At 34.2% G+C, this 19,235-nt stretch overlaps 2 protein-coding genes across 5 annotated transcripts in view; one reads left to right on the top strand and one right to left on the bottom strand.

The window, feature by feature from the left end:
- TMEM60 (transmembrane protein 60) overlaps window positions 1–19,235 on the top strand; it is a 216,442-nt gene that overhangs the window by 12,068 nt on the left and 185,139 nt on the right. Inside the window, exon 2 of one of the 2 annotated variants that reach the window (XR_009352811.1) lies at window positions 6,044–6,164. The exons of the other annotated variant lie outside the window; for it this stretch is intronic. The gene's annotated coding sequence lies outside the window, so the exon portion shown is untranslated. The remainder of the gene's footprint in view (window positions 1–6,043; window positions 6,165–19,235) is intronic. 2 annotated transcript variants of the gene reach the window in all.
- The window catches only part of RSBN1L (round spermatid basic protein 1 like), a 68,272-nt gene continuing 49,679 nt past the window's right edge, over window positions 643–19,235 (bottom strand). For all 3 annotated transcript variants that reach the window (XM_059170925.1, XM_059170926.1, XM_059170927.1), the window contains 5 exons: window positions 11,545–11,682; window positions 9,921–10,063; window positions 6,032–6,199; window positions 4,666–4,774; window positions 643–4,576 (listed from right to left, as the gene is read on the bottom strand). In XM_059170925.1, coding sequence (XP_059026908.1) covers window positions 3,935–4,576; window positions 4,666–4,774; window positions 6,032–6,199; window positions 9,921–10,063; window positions 11,545–11,682 — 1,200 coding nt within the window. In that variant the 3' untranslated portion in view covers window positions 643–3,934. The remainder of the gene's footprint in view (window positions 4,577–4,665; window positions 4,775–6,031; window positions 6,200–9,920; window positions 10,064–11,544; window positions 11,683–19,235) is intronic.

Here is a 19,235-nt window from a genome sequence, read left to right as displayed (position 1 = left end):
TTAGCCTCTTGTGCTTGACATTCTAAAAAGTGATGGGTTTCCATCTGCAATATGCAGTATGTTAAAGAGAGAAAAGCCAGAGCAGAGATAGAAATTTATACTTCTTTCGAGTTATCCTTTTAATTATTTTATCTGAGGTACACTGTCAGAGCCAAACATGTCAAACATAACTCTTTCATGAAATAGACAAAGCATTCTAAAACCAGTAAAATTCTGTTTACATATCAACGTAGTTACATCGGGTGGAAGATTAATAGTCAAGAGCTCTTCTTATCACTCTGAAGACCTAAAATCCATCATGTCACTTTTTACCAGCTTAAAAGTTATTTTGAAAACAATGCACTTTTGTCTTCCCCTCCTGGGACAGAAATAGTCCTGTCTAGAGGGAAGGGAAGTGACTTGGCATGTGATCTCAGCACCCACACCAAACTAGTTTAACAGCCTTGCTTTAGGTAATCCTCAATATTCTAAGCTGGTATATGAGTCAACTTCTCATAATTTTTAAGAGAAAAAAGACTTTCAGATTGAAATCACTTTCAAGGTCTTATGGTTTCAGTTGAAGACAGAAACAAGAACTTTTAAAGACGAGATGAAAATAAAATGTCAAATGTAAGAAAATAATACAAAACAAAGGTAAAAAGATTACAGTTATCAATTTTAGTATTTATTGAAGGTGGAAGACAAGGAAAATTCCTCTCAAACTCTAAAAACAAATCCTGTATCTCTGCTAAGTGTAAAATGAATTTTTAGATATTTGCTTTACATGACAATAAACTTGTCCAACAAAATAACTGAATGCAAATTTACCAAAACAGTGCTAATCTATTATTTACAAAAATGATCTCACCCGCAAGAAGTATTTGGGGGAAAAAAACCAATTCACACTCAGGAACACTAATGAAATACCTTGAAGACATAACACAAGAAATAAAATTTGTCCTACCCTTTCTGGACCCCTCCCTCCCATTACAGAATGGATTGAAAATGAGTCTATATGGGAATAAACAAAGTATTTCCAATAATCTCTCTCACGTGCGTGTACACACACACACACACACACACACACACACACAGAGTGTTGTGCCAGATCAACCTAATTTTTATTTAAGGTCAGCAGCCCTCAGGACAAGGGAGATAATGAATATGGCTTCAGTCAAGTTTTCAACTAAATATCACAAATGCTTAATTCTTTTGCTAGCCAACCAGCTAACCTGAGAATGGAAAAGATTCTACTTCTTCCATAGCTAAAGGGTATGAATCAAAATAATTAAAAAGAAACAAAAAACAAAAAGCAAACACTGTAGCAGACACCACTGAGGTACCTTAGTTTTTTTTAAAGGTCTGTGTATCAGTTTAATAATTTACATGATGACTGTTTATTTAGCGTAAGATCATACAGAAACTACATCTCAAGTGCTTTATCGTTCTGGTCCAAGAAATTAGAAATATCAACAAAAAAACTTACGTTCAGATAAAGAACTGGAATGTAGTAACTAGGAAACCTTTAATATAATGCAATATTGAAATAGAAATCATCTGTGTTTAACAAAGGTAATCAGCAAGTTCTTAGATTGCATCTGAAGAGGATTTTAAAATTATAACCCGTAAGACAAGGGATATTACCTTATTCAAGGTGACAAAGCTGTATCTTGAAATCCTGAGCCCACTGATTTATATTTCATATATTTATATTGTTAAATGCATACATTTTGTCAAATGTAAAAATGCATTTTACAAAACATTGAATTTTCAGAATATGGAGAAGTTTTGAGTACTGGTTATATAAGGAACTATACCTAAAAGCAACCACTGTGGTTGTTTTAGATACATCTTTTAGTTAAAAGTTTAAGGCTCAAAATATTTTGGAGGGATACCCTAAAGACATTTTATTACTGTATGATCTCGTGCATCTATGTGTATACTACTGGAAAACTAAAATATTGTTAAATATATCGCCCTTCAATTAAAAAAAAAAGAAACATTAACCACATGCTCTCCTGTTTCTCAATACTGGTTTGTTACGAACTTTTTCCCCAAAAGGTAGATGCAAATGATAAATTTAGCTTAAAAGAGAAGATTAAAGTGGTGAGGAGCAGACTAAGACTGTAACATATAAAACCAAATCCCTATTTACAATATGATTTATACCTTCCTTATCCCATGAAAATTCCTATATTGCAAATATATTGATTTCCTATAAACCGATGAGATTTCCTACAGTATTTGCCTAACCCTTTTAAACTGTGGGCGAGAAATGACCTCACTGCTGCAACTGATCTTTTCTGGTGAAATGCCTCTTAAGTGGCTTCTTCCTAACCATAAAGATAAGCAGTTTTATGGGTACCACAAATGAGGCTGGAGCAGAAACAATTTCAACAGCAACACTAAACCAAAGACAGCACAAAGAATCTCAGTTAAAAGTCATCAACCAAAGTATGAGCCCAGAAAAATACCAAAGATAAATAAAATAAATGTCCAATGAGCAGAGTTTCTGTTATCAAAGGATACATTAAAAACATCTGTTTGCCTTTTAATTACAGTAGTGGAAGCAGTCTCAAATAGTGCTGAAGTCTGTCACTGAAGAGGTTTGTTTTAATCTTTAGCTAGGCACTGGGAATCCTGTTTCCTATCCTAATTTTACTTTCCAGAGCTTTTTTTTTTTTTTTTTTAAACAAAACAAAACAGTACTCTGAGTTTTTTACCTTGCCAGGGTAGGGAGAAGGATCCTTAGAAAAATGAGGTAACACAACTTATTTTGTTATATCTCTGTATATGGCAGTTGAATCATGGCCCTTAAGATTTTGTATTTGTCATACTTTCCTCCTGTTCTGTGAGAAAAATGTAAAAGAGGATTTTAACTGCTCACAACTGAACATTCTGTAAACTACAGATTTTTACTAAGCTACTATTAAATATAGTACAGGTGCTTATTAGTAAGAAAATTCTCAACTTTTTCTCATTCCAAGCACTATAGAGACGACTTATGTTAGGGCTATGTAATCTGACCATATAGCTTCATGAGTTATAAGAGTTAAATACCACTAACAGACCTTGTTTCTCCCAACTTTATAAAACTGCTTCTATTACCTAAACTGCTTTCTGAATGTTGAATATAAATATTTTAAAATGTATTCCAGGGAGTGAGGCTAGGGAGATTCACATACTCATCTTATTCAGCAATTTAAGAAGTTATGCAAAATATGATATACATATCTATATATATTCCCATACATACACACATATATAAATATGCTTTCATAACTGAATCTTGGTTTTAAAAATGCCTACACAGTGTGGGGAATTTAAATATTCACTAGATTCGAATACGTACATTTGCACTCCATTACCACTCTAAATGGATACACCAGCAGAAACATAACAGACCAAATAAATGATTTAACTGAATTGTCAGTTTGTCTTTTTGCAGACCCAACAGAAAACTATTTATTATTATGAACCTTTATTAAGTGGCTCACATTTCCATATAAATCACACTAAAAAGATTTTTAAAAAGCTATTTACACTACAGTGCTGACACATTAAAATGAAAAAAAAATTGGTATAAATAAGCTCTATGGAAAAGCCTTAAATTGTCAAAAAAGAATTCTGGCTCATATTACAAAATATATATATATGTATATATATATATATATATATGTTAATGTCAGCTCTATTCTAAAACCTACAATTCCAAATCAAATGATTCTTAAAGACTCCTTTTGTTTAAACCTGTTATGTTTACAGTGCATCTGGCCCTAAGTGCTTTGATCCTTCACAGTTATGGACAGGCACTGAGGAATGTTACAAAGCTACATAAACTCTATTTTGTAACAGACTTGGGAGCAAGTACTTGGCTTGCTTTCAGAATTCATGAATCTTTATTACATTATTAACTTTAAAAAAAAAAAAAGAATTTTAAATGGTATGTACAAATTTAGCACAGAATGTCATCATCTTTTCTATCTTGATTTGAATGTGCTGAACTATGTTGCCTTGTATCAACTAGACTTAAGAGACTTCCAGGGCACAATTCTTCCTTTAAATCTCTGTTGCTGTTTTCAAATTTAGAGTCCTTGTCAATCTTAAATTCTGTAAATTGAACATGATCCAATTTTGCTTTAACATTCTTGCCATCCATATTATTCGGTGCTCTAGTCTTTTCAGGAATATAAACATTCACAGGTTCTTCCTTGATTCTTACAGATGCAATAGGTTCATGTTTAATCTGCTGTAATTCAGATTTAGAATGAAGTCTATCTGAAAAATTAGAATCCAAGGAGGTTTTGCTTACAGCACAAACCACGTGGTCCGTGTGAGGTCCAAGAACTGATGATGTGGATTCTGGTGATGTGCCTGTTTCATGAGTAGCTGTATTCTGAGCAGTCTCCTCCTCTGAGTGATATAATTTGAGCCGAACGTGCCATGCTAAACTGCACACTGCTGAAACTGTCTTAAACTGATGAACAACATTCCTTGGAATAAAATAAATGTCATTATCATACAGCTGAATCCTGGCATAGCGGATACCTTCCCTCCTCAGTTGATTGAGTTTTGCATCATCAACCCACTGGACGCACTAAAAAAAAAAATAATAAAGAGGAATATACCATTAAATCTTTTCTACAATAAAAATTAAACTGAAGACAATAATGGTTTAAGATATACCTGGGACAGTGGAGGTTCATGTAAATCTAACTGCATTCGTTGAACTACTTCTAAGAAATCTTCAGCATGAAAACAAATTACATCTTTGGTTATTCGGGGTTGAGCAGGCCTAAAAAAGAACATGAGATAATGAAGAATCTTCCATTAATGTTTTGTTCTGTTAAGTCCTTATTAAATTTAAAGCAAAAACAGTTTGTGGTCAAAACAAAAGTACCTAGAAATAAAGTTAAAATGTAATATAGAAGATCACTGTACATATTTAAACAAAAGGATAAAACCATGAGTTTTGACCTAAACATAAATAAAACTAACTTCATTTTATTATAGCTATGTATAACCGTATTTTTAAAAATTATAATAATTTGAATTGGTTAATTATGCAAATCAAAAAACTAAGGGCTTTATTTTAAAGGTCAATACTTCAACAAATTAAATGCTGAAGATGAAACTACTACATAAAAATTAGAGGTAAATATGGGGCGAAAAAAATACTTTCTTCTAATAAAGACATATATAACTGCAGTTACATCTAAAATTCCTTGGTAACCCTTATAAATTAAGAGAGATTCATTATAACAGTGCTAATAAACTACTATCAATCTATTTGTAGGGGCTAATAGTATCTTTAAATATAATTCTAAAAAAAATCCCCAAATTCTTAAATTAATTAGCAATATATAAGCAATTTTTACAGAAGATGATCAAAAATGGATTCTGAAATGAAATTCCAAGCAACATAATGCCCCCCTGCAAAAAATCATACCAACGCAAATCATAAACAGATTTTTAAAAACCAGTGATAAAATCTAACCAATCATTAGGGCTCCTGGGTGGTTCAGTCTGAGGCTCTCAGGTCATGATCCCAGGGTCCTGAGATCAAGTCCTGCTTTGGGATCCCTGCTCAGCAGGTAGCCTGCTTCTCCCTCTCCTTCCCACTCATGTTGCACTCCCTCTCAAATAAATAAATAAACAAAATCTTTAAAAAAAAATTTTTTTTAAACTAAGCCTTATACATTACATTAATACACAGGGAAAGAAGGGTAAGAATGATGCAGGCTTCTCATCAGGGATAATGACGATACAGTAAGCACCAAGTGAACCTTAGGTTTTCTTTAACCTTAGTTAAGACAACTGTTTTCACATCTAGTCACTTAGAAAATGAAATTATTACAGTCAAACTGAAAAGAATAAAACTACTTTCTAACAACTGAAAACTTTTAGTGCAATTATACCATTAGGATATCCAAATAACAGTGAAAAATGAAACTTTCCTTATGGAATATTACTAACAAACTTCCCAAGAAAACCTTTCACTAAAATAACAGTATTTCAAAAATAAACAAAAAAAGCAGTAGTTAATATATACCACTCTCCACAGTGCACGGCCTTCAACACTCCAACAGCAGCTGTAGTCTGTCGTTCAAAACCTTGTCCTATATGATCTGCATGGGCTCTTGTCCTGTCTTCAAAGAGCATCTCACGGGGCTCACTAGTTCGAGGTAGGTACTGCAGGTTTTTTATTTCATTGGTAGTTCTGTTAAAATAAAATTACATATATATAATATAAAGTGGAGTAGGGAAAGAAAGAGAAGCAGCCCTATATATTAAGGTTTAATTGCCTTCAAACATTTGTATTGATGTACAGAGGCTTAATTGCCATGAAACATTTAATAATCACAATTCAGACAGAATGAAATTTTAAATCACCAGTTCCCAAATCAGGTTCTATCTTTAAAATTAACAAGTACAAACAAAAACAAATACATAATCCCCTCCTTTTTCTAACATACCCTTCATGGAAGTGGTAGCTGTAAGATGGATAGACAACTAAATTATAGATGGTGTGGTTTACCCAAAAGTTACCCTGTCCAGAATCTTTACCTGAGGTTTGTCTGGGTCTTATCTGTAGAACCATGCCCCCACTCAAGCCACATGGCTAATGTAAGATACATATCCGGGAAAAAACAGAACTTAAAAAAAAAATGTATTAATTAATATTTATAGAATACCTATTATATACCAGGTCCTATCTAGGCACTGCAGCTAGTGAACAAGATTGTAATGAATGTAACAGACAAGTTCCCCACTTTTGTGGGAGTTCATACTCCAGTGAGAGAAAGACCAACAAGTAAATAGCAAGAAAACACCAAATAATAAGTGTTTCCACAAAATGTGCAGAATTTATTGGAGGTAGACAGAAAACCTTAGTTCCCTCTTAAAGAGTGCCACTGGCACTCTATTCTATTGCTCACCTACATATGCACATGGAAGCTGTTACTTAGCCTCATTCAATGCAAAAACCCTCTCTCTCTAATTTAGCTACAGAAGGGGAAAAGGGTGAGAATTTCTTTGACTAGGAGTCATCATCTTATTTACCTTTCTGTACAGTTTCTGTTGCTTTCAGAGACAACTCCAGACTGCCCCTGTAACTTTCTCCTCTCATCTTCGTCTAAACCACTAGAATTACTCTTTCTTACTAGTTCTCTAATTTCCCTAGAATCACTCTTTTCTTACTAGTTCTTTAGTTTACCTGGAATCACTCTGTCGTATTAGTTCTCTAATCCCCCCCAATCTCTACTTTTACTGCTCTTTGTGTATGTATGCTTGTATTACAGTCATATTACACACTCACACATAGACACATGCACACACAGGTGATATACAACATCACCCTTTCACCTTTTCAACCTTTGTGATTGATGTTCTTCTATAGGTCTCAGAGAGCTAGATGATGACCTTGATTCCTACAGAAAGCCAGTAGGCTTTCATGCCTACAACTTTGTTCTCATTAACACCACATTTTAATGAATTAAGACTTTATATGAAGCATTTAGCACCGTGCCTTGGGCAGTGTTATTAGTTGCTCAGACTATAGTGTGATGTGAAATCATCACATTTTAACATGGATTTTAATCCCTGAAGTACAAACAGTTTACTCTGAGGGCTGGTGAATTCCCTTAAATGACATGTAAAACTTTGTGGATGTCTGTATTTGTTCTGGGGAGAGGCTTTTGGATCTCAAAATGATTTATAAATCCAAGTTAAGAACCACTGAGGAACATACAATTTTATCATTTACTACCAACTTATAAATTAACTTGTAGAAATTTCATTCAAAACATATTTATTAAGCAGCAGGCACTCTGTTTATGTGCTAAAAACACATTAAGTAACAAGCACAACATAGCCCCTGTCCTACAGTTTACTTAGTGACCATTTTCGCTGTTTTTTTTCTTTCAAGATTAATAATCACTGTAATTAATAATAAAACATCTTTACAGATCTAAATAAAGGTATCTATTACCCACTCCATTCCCACCAATGTTAACTCAGTGTACATTTTTTCCACACTTTTCTGTGTTCACATAAATACACGTTTCTTTTCATACAAATAGACTTATACTATGTACCATATTACTCTATTATTTTGCTCTTTTCAAATGTCATCCTTCCCGATCAACACACATAAGTAACTCATTTATTTGAACTATTTCACCATATATTCTTTTAAGATTTTATTGTTAAGTAATCTCTACACCAAACGTGGGGCTCGAACTCACAACGCCAAGATCAAGAGTCTCCTATTCCACTGACTGAGCCAGCTAGGAGCCACAAAGGAATGGATATATATATATTTTTTAAGATTTTATTTTGCTGTATTTTTAATTGGAATGTACCAAAATGAACTCAACCATTCCACTGTTAATGGGCATTCAGACCATCCTGAACACTTTTTCTCATGATAAAGAATGCTGTAATTAATATTCTTATACATTTACCTTTAGTGCTTTCCTATCTTGGGACAGATTTCCAAAAGTAGTAGCGCTGGATCAGAGAGAGAGAGAGAGAGAGTGTGTGTGTGTGCATGGATGCCCATCTGTGTGTTAAACTTCATGAGCTATTGTTAAATTACCTTTCTACCAACAATATATAAATGATCTTGTTCCCTCACATAACTCCCAGCCAGTAATATTATTGCTGTATATTCTTTTGCCAGTGTAATAGGTAAAAATAATATCTCATAATTCTTTTAATATAATTGACTGAGGCCCATTTTTTTACTGGGTTGTGTTACATTTTTCTTGTCAATTTGGGAATGCTCTATGATATTAACTTTAGTCTGTCACATATTACAAATGTTTTAGTTCAGTGTATCATAGTTCTGAACTTTGTTAACTATTCTTTTATAAACAGTATTGTCATTACATATTTTATCTTGTTTAGAAAGGTCTCTCCTAGGGGTGCCTGGGTGGATCAGTGGGTTAAAGCCTCTGCCTTTGGCTCGGGTCATGATCTCAGGGTCCTGGGATTGAGCCCCATGTCGGACTCTGCTTGAGCCTGCTTCCCGCTCTCTCTCTGCCTGCCTCTCTGCCTACTTGTGATCTCTGTCTGACAAATAAATAAATAAATTCTTAAAAAAAAAAAAAAAAAAAGAAAAAAGAAAGAAAGAAAGGAAGAAAAGAAAGGTCTCTCCTAGGTTTAAAAACTTTATTCTTATATTTTAATTTATCTATTATGTTTAAATCTCAAAATTACTTCTTATATGAGATGGGGCTATGGCTTTGTTTTCTTTCAAATGGACTTCAATTATGTCAGCATTACTCATTAAATAAATCTTCCTTTTGCTATTTATCTCATACATTAAGTTCTCAATATACTTTAACCTATTTGGGTCCTCTACCCTATTCCAATGACCTTTTTGAGCTTCATAGTTATTTTTAATATCTAGTAACACAAGGCCCTCCTCACTTATCTTCTCTTTCACAGTTTTCCTGGCTATTTGTTGACTTTATTTTTCCTTCTCAACTTTAAAATCATTATACCCAGTGCTGGAAGTGTGAGTTCAACTAAAATGCTAAAAAATTTCAAAGGACTATCATTTTTTTCCAATCTGGAACATAGTAGGGGTTTTCATTTGTTTAGGTATTACTTTATATCCTGCAGATGATGTTTTGCTCAATATGGGTTCTAGATATTTTTTATTAAACTTATTCTAAAAGTTTACAATGTCTTTGTTGTAAATGACATTTTTTCCATTCCTAATTACAATTTATTGTCATTTGCCCACATTTCTCAAGCCTTATTTGTATTTGATATTTTATTAAAAATTTCATTAGCATGTGTAGCCCTTTTCATTTCAAATACTCTTAACTTTCCCTTTTTTCCTTCTCCAGTTTTCAGCTAACGCACACAAACACACACACCCCCTTGTATAAACATCTATCCCTGGCAATAAAAATTTGTATTCAACATACCTTTTCCTTTTGAAAGGTGACTTTGGCATATCAGCCACAGGGATCATTTGTTCTCCTGGGCGTACCCACATGATGGGACCATCATCACTGTCTTTTCGACTCTCTAATTTTAGACTAGATAGTGTCCCCCATGGCAGTGTACACTAGAGGCAAATAATTACATAGAAACCAATTATTTTCAAAATGCATCTTCAAATACACATGAAAGAATACTGCCCCCCTGACAAATTTTCATATATGCCTTTATACTTATACATTTGAAATACAAACCTATACTGAATATATCCCTGTGTAGTCATGCATTTTCCTTCACTATATTCACACTTGTTATTCTTCCTTCTACCAAATACAAGGTCACATGATGTTAATAAGCTAGCAAAATAAGCAGGTGTTCTCCACGAGAATCTATAAAAATTAAAAATTTGTTTTAAAAAATAGTAATCTCAAAAAAAAAAAAAAAAAAAAAAGGATACCTCTTTGATTAGCTATAATGAAAACCTAACAAAACAAAGAGGAAAACCAAATCAAAATCAAAATTTATTTCTCTTTAGTAGTTCCTGAAAAAGGTTGCTGATCTAAGAGCAACTTTTCTTTTAAAAAAATAGAGATATGTCTAAGGACCATTGTCCATGGAATGTGAGAATAGTATTTAAGAAAACCATTCATTCACCCCATCCCCTTTTAAGAAAGGGCAGGACTGTCACATGAAATTTTTCTTAAAAGAATGCATTTAGCTCATTTGTCTTTAAAATTAAAATCTAAAACTAAAATGTTTAATTAATGGTATTTTTAAAATGTCACTCAAAATAAATGCAATCAAATTCCATAATGTCACTAGTTGGGAATAAAAGTAACAAAAGGTTTAAAATGAATAAAAAAGTAAATGAAAGGGGAATGGATTAGAGTGAAAAAGATAAGTTAGAAAAAGTTAGAAAATGGAACAAGAAGTGAAAAAAGAATAGATCTACAACAGGTTATATGGCAAATATTAGAGACATGTATTCTGTCACATTCTGACCTCTGAATTACTAATTAAATAACTACATAGCTCAGAAATTTCTCTCTCAGTGGGACAGCCCTAACAGCCCACAAGAAGTAAAATTTTTCTAGAATGCAGAGATTACTGAAAAAGTAAAAAGAATCTGGCTAGAAATCATTTAAAGAATTCAAAGGGGCCTTAAAGCTACCTAGCCTAAACATGATGTTTTATGGATGCAGAAACTAAATCCAGAAAGTTTAAATGGCTTGCCCAACCCAGCGAGGTAGAGCCAAGATTGAAACACAGATGTACAATTTCCCAAGCCAGTTTTCCACAATGCCAGATTGCCATTTCTTTGTCCTAAACAGTTAATTTAGTAGGCATCCTTCCTGTACTTCTTAAATCCTCTGGCACTTAAATTTATAAAAAGTCAATATACAGATGGAACCTAATATCCTAAAGTGGCATCAACAAGCAAGTGTTATTTTTTGGTTCAAAACTTAGCTCTGCCATTATAATTAATATCTGAGTCACATGCACACACACTATACAAGAATTGTATTTCTGAAACAACTATGATTTCTGTCACCCAGAGCATGAAAGTGATACCCACAATCTAGATTGCTTAGTATTGTTTTCTCTTACTTTTAAAAATGGTGAATCTTCCAACATGTCAAGGAACTCAGGGAAGTAATCTCCCACTTCTTCATCAACTGCTCCCACCAAGCTGATCTGTCGCATTGGGCCAGCTCTGTAAGTACCGTGAGAATATGTTCTTTTTACCTGAAGGATACGGATTTAATTAAAGGTTATAAATAAAACAATGTTTGCTATCATTGTGTAATACCAAATTATACTGTCTGAGAATATTAGAACGTAATGTGAGGTAAGCAAATCAAAACAAAAAGCCTTTAAAAACAGTAAAAAAAAAAAAAAAAAAAAAAACCAAAAATAAGGCGTGAAAAAAAAATCCATACAGAGCAAAATATTTTACCTTCTCTAGCTATTCCTATGCACTGCTTATGAAAACACAGGTAAGATACACAGCATAATTCTAGATAGCAGACTATAACTTCTCCTCATAGTACAGCTTATTATTTGACCTATAAGGCCAATGAAATTTATAGTCAAAAGTTTATATACCTACATTTTCCTAAACGGTTCATATCTTTTTTTTTTTTTTTAAAGATTTTATTTATTTGACAGAGAGAGATCACAAGTAGACAGAGAGGCAGGCAGAGAGAGAGAGAGGGAAGCAGGCTCCCCGCTGAGCAGAGAGCCCGATGCAGGCCTCTATCCCAGGACCCTGAGATCATGACCTGAGCCGAAGGCAGCGGCTTAACCCACTGAGCCACCCAGGCGCCCACGGTTCATATCTTTTATTGGAATTTCTAAAAGTAGTCTCCCTGAGATGTTATATTTAACCATTACCAGTGGTTTGTATGTCTGAAAGGCTACTAGGAATGATCTTCCCTTCTAGATCATACCATATTAATTAGGATCCAGTTTGCATTTCTGTGGTTAACTATTCTGTGAAAAGCTACTAGAGATTGAGAATCAGGAGTGCTAGGTCCAACTCTATCTTTACTATCTAACAGCTATGTGACCTTCAGATATCACATGAATTCCTTGAATTTTAGTTTCCTTAAGTGGAATGATTTACCTCAGACTGCTGAAGGAAATTTAATAATTACAAAGCTGAAAGCCACCTGTACAATGCTAGCAAATGGGTAGCATTCAAGTATCAACTGAAATAAACCAACCTGCATTTCAAGAATCTTGATACCTGGGGGTATGTGGGTGGCTCAGTGAGTTAAGCATTTGACTCTTTATTTTGTGTCAGGTCGTGATCTCAGGTTCATAAGATCAAGCCCCACATGGGGCTCCACACTGGGTGTGGAGCCTGCTTAAGATTCTCTCCCTCTTCCTCTGCACCTCCCCACCCACTTTTAAAAAATAAAATAAAAGAATCTTGATACCTGAATTCTGGCGAGCACATTTAAAACCTGCAAAGAAATCGATGCCTTTTCATATCCTAATGTTAGGAAACAAGAATCTTTATAAAGCAAAACAACTTCCTTTCATGGGGGACATAGGTGGCTCAGTAAGTTAAGCACCCAACTCTTGATCTTAGCTCAGGTCATCATCTCAGGATCATGAGATTACACCACAGGTGGGCTTCATGCTCAGCAGGAAGTCTACTTGAGATTCTCTCCCTCTCTCTGTCTCTCTGCCCCACTCTATCTTCAAAATAAATAAATAAATAAATCTTTAAAAATAAAGTGCGCTGTAATGTAACTTTTACTTATATGCCATTTAACTCAACTTTCTAGTTTAATAACCCAATACTCAAATAAATATATTCAAAGGAAGTCAGTTGGAATCATTAGTGTTTTAAACATGGCAAATTACATATAACAATGCAATCAAATTAAAACAATATCTATCTCAGTAAAATATACAGATGGCACATATGCAAGTAAAACAAAATCTAAGAATACAGTACACATACCTCTCAGAAAAATATAAAGAGTTCTTGATTCAGGTGACATTTATTTTATTAAATACTACGTAACAAATATTCCTTTCACATGGAAAGAAATTAAATCTACAATATCATAAGATAAAAAGTCTCAATTCTTCAAGACTCTTTACCCAACTATTACAACTCAAGGACAATGGGGTAGGGGAGGAAACAGATAAGGGTTTAAAGAACCTCTAGAGAGCCTGAAATAAATGCCTTAAGACCATGACTCATAAAAGGGTCTCTTCTGACATGTGTTTCTACATTAGGTAGAATTCTCACTAATCTCTAAAATCATAAAGGGTAAGAAACTACAAATTTGAAGGGGGTGGAGTAGCAAGAAGCAAGCATACATAGCATCATAATGACAAGCCTAGACTGAAAAAAGGATTCTTCATTAAAATCTTGGTACCCAAAACAAAAGAATTCCATTATCTAGAAAAACCACCTATCTGAAAAACCTCACATCCTGATGATACTGGACATGAGATTACTGTATCTTTTTTTTTTTTTTTAACTTCAGTAAACATTAATCAAACCATCAGTTTTCTAATGCAGTTTACAAAATTACTAGAAAATACCAAATACCAAATATGTCACTGCTTTAAAACATATCCTACATGCTTCCTAAAAGGAAAATGCATTGTTACAAAGAGTACACATATTTTTCCTCTCAATTTAAATATAGCTCTTTCAAAAGACAACACAGTAAAAGAAATAATATTTATTACTTGCAAATGCTTATATTTCAATAGTTCACATTTAAATAGTGCCTGTTAGAACAGAAAGACCAGGGCGCCTGGGTGGCTCAGTGGATTAAGCCACTGCCTTCAGCTCAGGTCATGATCCCAGGGTCCTGGGATGGAGCCCTCCATCGGGCTCTCTGCTCAGCAGGGAGCCTGCTTCCTCCTCTCTCTGCCTGCCTCTCTTCCTGCTTGTGATCTCTCTCTGTCAAATAAATAAATAAAATCTTAAAAAAATTTTTTTTAATAAATAAAAAAAAGAACAGACCATTTTTAATCTAAATCTCCTCCCTACAGCTCCTTTCCCCACCCTCCCCACCCCCACCAAAACACCTACCAACATCATTACTGCATGTTTATCTTTCCCCTCATACATTCTCTATAAATGTTATAAAGGGAAAGAAAAAACAGGAAATAAGAGACTTCTTGTACCCACTTCCAGTAAGTGCCAATAACAAAATCTCAGAAATTTTGGTTAACAAGAAATGAACTGTTCAATTATGTTTAAACTAAAATCCAAGGAAGTCCTGGATGGATGGCTTAGTCCGTTAAGCCTCTGCCTTCGGCTCAGGTCATGATCCCAGGATCCTGGGTTTGAGCCCTAGCATGGCTACCCCCCCACCCCCCAGTGGGAAGTCTGCTTCTCCCTCTGTCCCTTCCCCCACTCAAGCTTATACTCACTCTCTGAAATAAATAAAATCTTTAAAAAATAAACTAAAATCCTATTCATTATTCATTACTTGAAAAGTGATTTTTAAAACAAAAGACCTATGACTCTGAGGTCAGCCTGCTACAAAGAGTAAAATAGCTTTTTTGACAGAGAATACAATGCCAAAAATCTGTAAGACTTAAAACTGTTTTATGTATAAAAATTGCTACAACAAAGGAAGAAGCAAATATCATAATAAGTAATTCAAAAAACCATGAAGAATGACTCACTTGAAACAACTTGCTGTTTCCCAAAATATGTTTCCTGAAATCACAGCCCCTGAAAAGAGGATTCTATATAGTCCAGTTAAGTTTGGAAAACTCTTCTGTTTGGGAAGTTCACCAGACACACTGACTATTACTGACATTTCTGAGAAGTCTTAGAGTAAACATAACTTATTTGGCTCAGTATTACACAAAGTATTCTGATTTCCAATCTGCTTTTCTCAGTTGTTATAGCATACCAATCGACATCTCAAGACATCAAAAGTTCCACAGAATAATAGTGAGCGATCTGAAGAATACAAAAAAAGGAGAGTAATCAGAAAAAAAATTGAGGGAAAGAGGGCAGAAGAGACTATTGGTTCAATTCTGCCAGGTGTTTTGAGCGGAGGGGTAAAAAGAGAGGGAAAGTCTTATTTTAAGAAACAGTTCAGCTCCTCACATTCTTATTAGGCATCTAAAATCTAACATAAATGAGTGTGCCACAAGAGGGAGCCATCTCCCATCACATCTGGCCTAGCCTTTCAAATCAAAATGTAACAGGCAGTAACATTTAGTCAACATTCTATTTCAAAAATATCCATATAACTTCAACTAAAATAGGCATGAAAGTGCTATTATTCATTTTAAAATCAGTACAATAAAGGAAAAATTCCCCTTTCTCAATCAGAGCATCTGTACCTGCCACAGTATTATTTTGTACAGGTCAGCTCATAAGCATTCAAGGAAGATGTGACAGGCACAAATGGTCAAAATAAGAATGTAGTGCAAAGGTAGCCAATGGTTCAAAGATGGCATATCAAATGATCTTTATTCCCTAGCACAGTGAATGACCCCAGCAAAAAGTTAATTCTTTCTTCATTTTGCAGAGGGGCAAAGCTTAAAAGATCAGATCAGATTTAATAATTGTTTACTATTAAAATATTAGCCACTTAGTCATGAGTTAACACCTTGACCTAAGTTATTTGATACAAACAACTTGGAACCAGGATAAAATAAAAACAAGATTTAGAGTTTGGTGGAAGGGAAAGCATGGTTCGAAGACAATTGCTCCAGTTTTCATATTCTCACAGCTCTAACTGCAGGGCTCAGAGTATATGCTGATTAAATATAGAGCTGACAAGAAAGAAATCTCATTTATTCCTTGACAGACAAAACTCCTGTATTACTTCCCTTTTTTGTTTCCCTGCTATCAAATGAGTATTTGAACAAAATGGAGCTGGTAGTAAAACTAGGACAAATGTGGAGGCTGCAAATGGCCAAAAATTCTTCTCAAGTATTTATGCTCACTTCTCAGCAACATGACTGCACCAGTCCTATCATCCCGAACTGAATGCGGGTTTGGCCATTTCACTTCCTTTAGCCAATGGACATTATTAGCAAACACAGCACAAGCAGAGGCTTGTCACTGGGGATTGCATTCTCTTTGCTCTATGGAACTCTTATCACAACCATCATGTGTATGAGCCCAGGCTAACCCACTACATGATGAAAGAAATGTGATCACCACTACAGGTGACACTGCACCAAACCACTAGACATACAGCAAGATCTCCCAACTGACCTGCCAACCACCAGACGTGAATGAGATCATCCAGCCCCAGACAAGATAACAAAGACCATAAGAACACTCTAGACAGCCCAAAGAACTGTGAGAAATCACTTTAAGCTATTACGTTTTCAGGGTTTTGTTTTCTACAGCAAAAGAATTGATATAGATAGGTTATAAACTTAAAATAAAAATCCATGTATAGGTTTCTATTCTCAAAGACTTTTATCATCCAGTTTGAGTGACATTATATCACTAACCTCAAAGCTACAACATTAGAGAAATGACATGACCTATTAACATATAATTTCACATCATTTAAAAATTTTTCAGGCAACTCACAAGGATAAAGATGAAGATGGAAAACATTATTATACAAGTAAAAATAATTCCAGAACCAAAAGAATTCAGACTAGGATGCCCTGATCTTGTCACTGTCATGTGTGTGTCATCTGTGTGTGTGTTACTCTGCTGTATACATATGTACACACATAGCCACCAAAAAACCTCAAATGTTTTAAGGATAAAAGCTAAACAGGTACAAAAATGAGTTTCTATGACAACTACAGAGTAATTATTACAAACATAAACACTATTACTATAAAGATCATAGAAATGGCTACATCATTTGTCATCTTTTAGTTTCAACATAACTGAGGGCAAACGAATTTTGGTTAAATTTTGATTGCACAGATTTTAATTAGGAAGGGAGCGAAGGAAGAATGGATGGATGAATGGAAGAAAGGAAAGGAGGGAGGGAGGGAGGGAGGAGGAAAGAAACTAATCTCATGAAGATGGACTTAGTTTGGGTTCTACAAGCCACTAGTAGTCAGGATCACCAGGATGCATTATCAATAGCTGCAGTAACAATTATGTCATCATATACAGTTACCCTGCTGGTGGTATTAATTCTTGGGGTCTGATCTATTTTATTTTTTTAAGATTTTATTTATTTATTTGACAGAGAGTAAGAGAGCACAAGCAGGGGTAACAGTAGAGGGAGAGGGAGAAAAAAGTTCCCTGCTAAGCATGATGTGGGGCTCGATCCCAGGACCCTGGGATCATGACCTGAGTGGAAGGTAGACACTTTACTGTCTGAGCCACTCAGGCGCCCCTTTGGGTCTGATCTAAACTTGGGCATATGAAGACCTCTTTTAACACTGAAATTAATGAGGCTTTTTTTACATTTCAAGCTTCAATATATGCAGAGAGCACAATATTAGAATACAAGAAAACTTGGAATATAGATCTTTAACCCACTGAGCCACCCCGGTGCCCCTGGAATATAGATCTTAATTATTAATCTATAATCATTTATTATATTGATATATTATTTATGTAATTGATTATATAATTATTTTATATATAAATACTATATATTAATTAATTATATAATTAATATAAATCATAGATTTTTATCATAAATAAAATGTTTAAGAATTTTATTATAAATAAAAATCTATAGCTATTCAATATATAAATAATACATTATATAATAGTTAATTGTGCAATTAATATAATCATTAATTATTATTAATGACACATTAAAATATATACTGTTTAATCCACTAAAAAATAGTGCTAACTCATTACACAGATTTTTTTAACGCTATTAAGTATATTTTCCAAACTAAGATTAGGTAAAAACAACCAAGGTCAGATGTGCATCCTTTGCTATCAACTCATTCAATAATTTCTTCTCACATGTTTCTAGGTCTTTTGAGTAATGCTTTTCAGACTGGTTTTGACTGGATCAAAGGTTTTTCAGAATATAAAAGGCAGAAAGGGGAATTAAAGGGTAGTTACTGGATTACAAAATTTTAAAATTCAGAACTTCTCTACAGCTCTGCTTTCCTCTGCTTTGTAAAAATCACTCTTTCTCAAATAGAGCAGGTTCTAACCCCTTGAACTTGTTAACACAAAGTCATGACCAAATCATCAGGCTGGAACATGAATTTGGCTTTATTTTCTATAACTTGTCTTTGTTATGGTTGATATTAAGTGAAACTATATTCCAATACTGACTGATACCTCCTTTCCTTGCTCCCCTAGAATACTAATCACAATTAATTCTATTAACATTACGTCAACCAACTGTTTTGGTGAAAACAAATTGACCTAGCAGTTTGTAGGCTAATTCATTTGCCATCACCAAAATGCATAGCTTCACTATGTGATTCTACTAACATGCATGCATGATGCACAGTAATAGCATAGATAAGGGGAAGAAGGATGCTGGAAGAGAAGTAAGGCACAAGACACATTTTCAGTTTCTCGAGATGAGTGTTAATGTCATATTCTAAAAGGTACTCAGAGCTTCTAAGTTTTCAAAAAGAGTGATCAATAAAATGAAGTCCTTAAACACCCAGGAATAAAACTCAAAAGGATGTGTAAGAGCTATAGGATGAAAAAAAAAAAGTACTTATTATTGAGAGGGAAAAAAAAAGACGAAGAAAATTCCCATGATCACAGACTGGAAGATTCAATATTGTAAAGACACCGATTCTACACAAATTTGAACTACAGCTTCAGTGTAATCCCAATCAATATCCTAAGCAGATTTTTCTGTGGAATCAGAAAAGCTAACTGT

The sequence above is a fragment of the Mustela lutreola genome, chromosome 4, assembly GCF_030435805.1.
Source record: "Mustela lutreola isolate mMusLut2 chromosome 4, mMusLut2.pri, whole genome shotgun sequence".
NCBI lineage: Eukaryota > Metazoa > Chordata > Mammalia > Carnivora > Mustelidae > Mustela > Mustela lutreola.
Note: the sequence above shows the minus strand (reverse complement) of the source record. Positions and strands in the feature narration are given on the sequence as shown.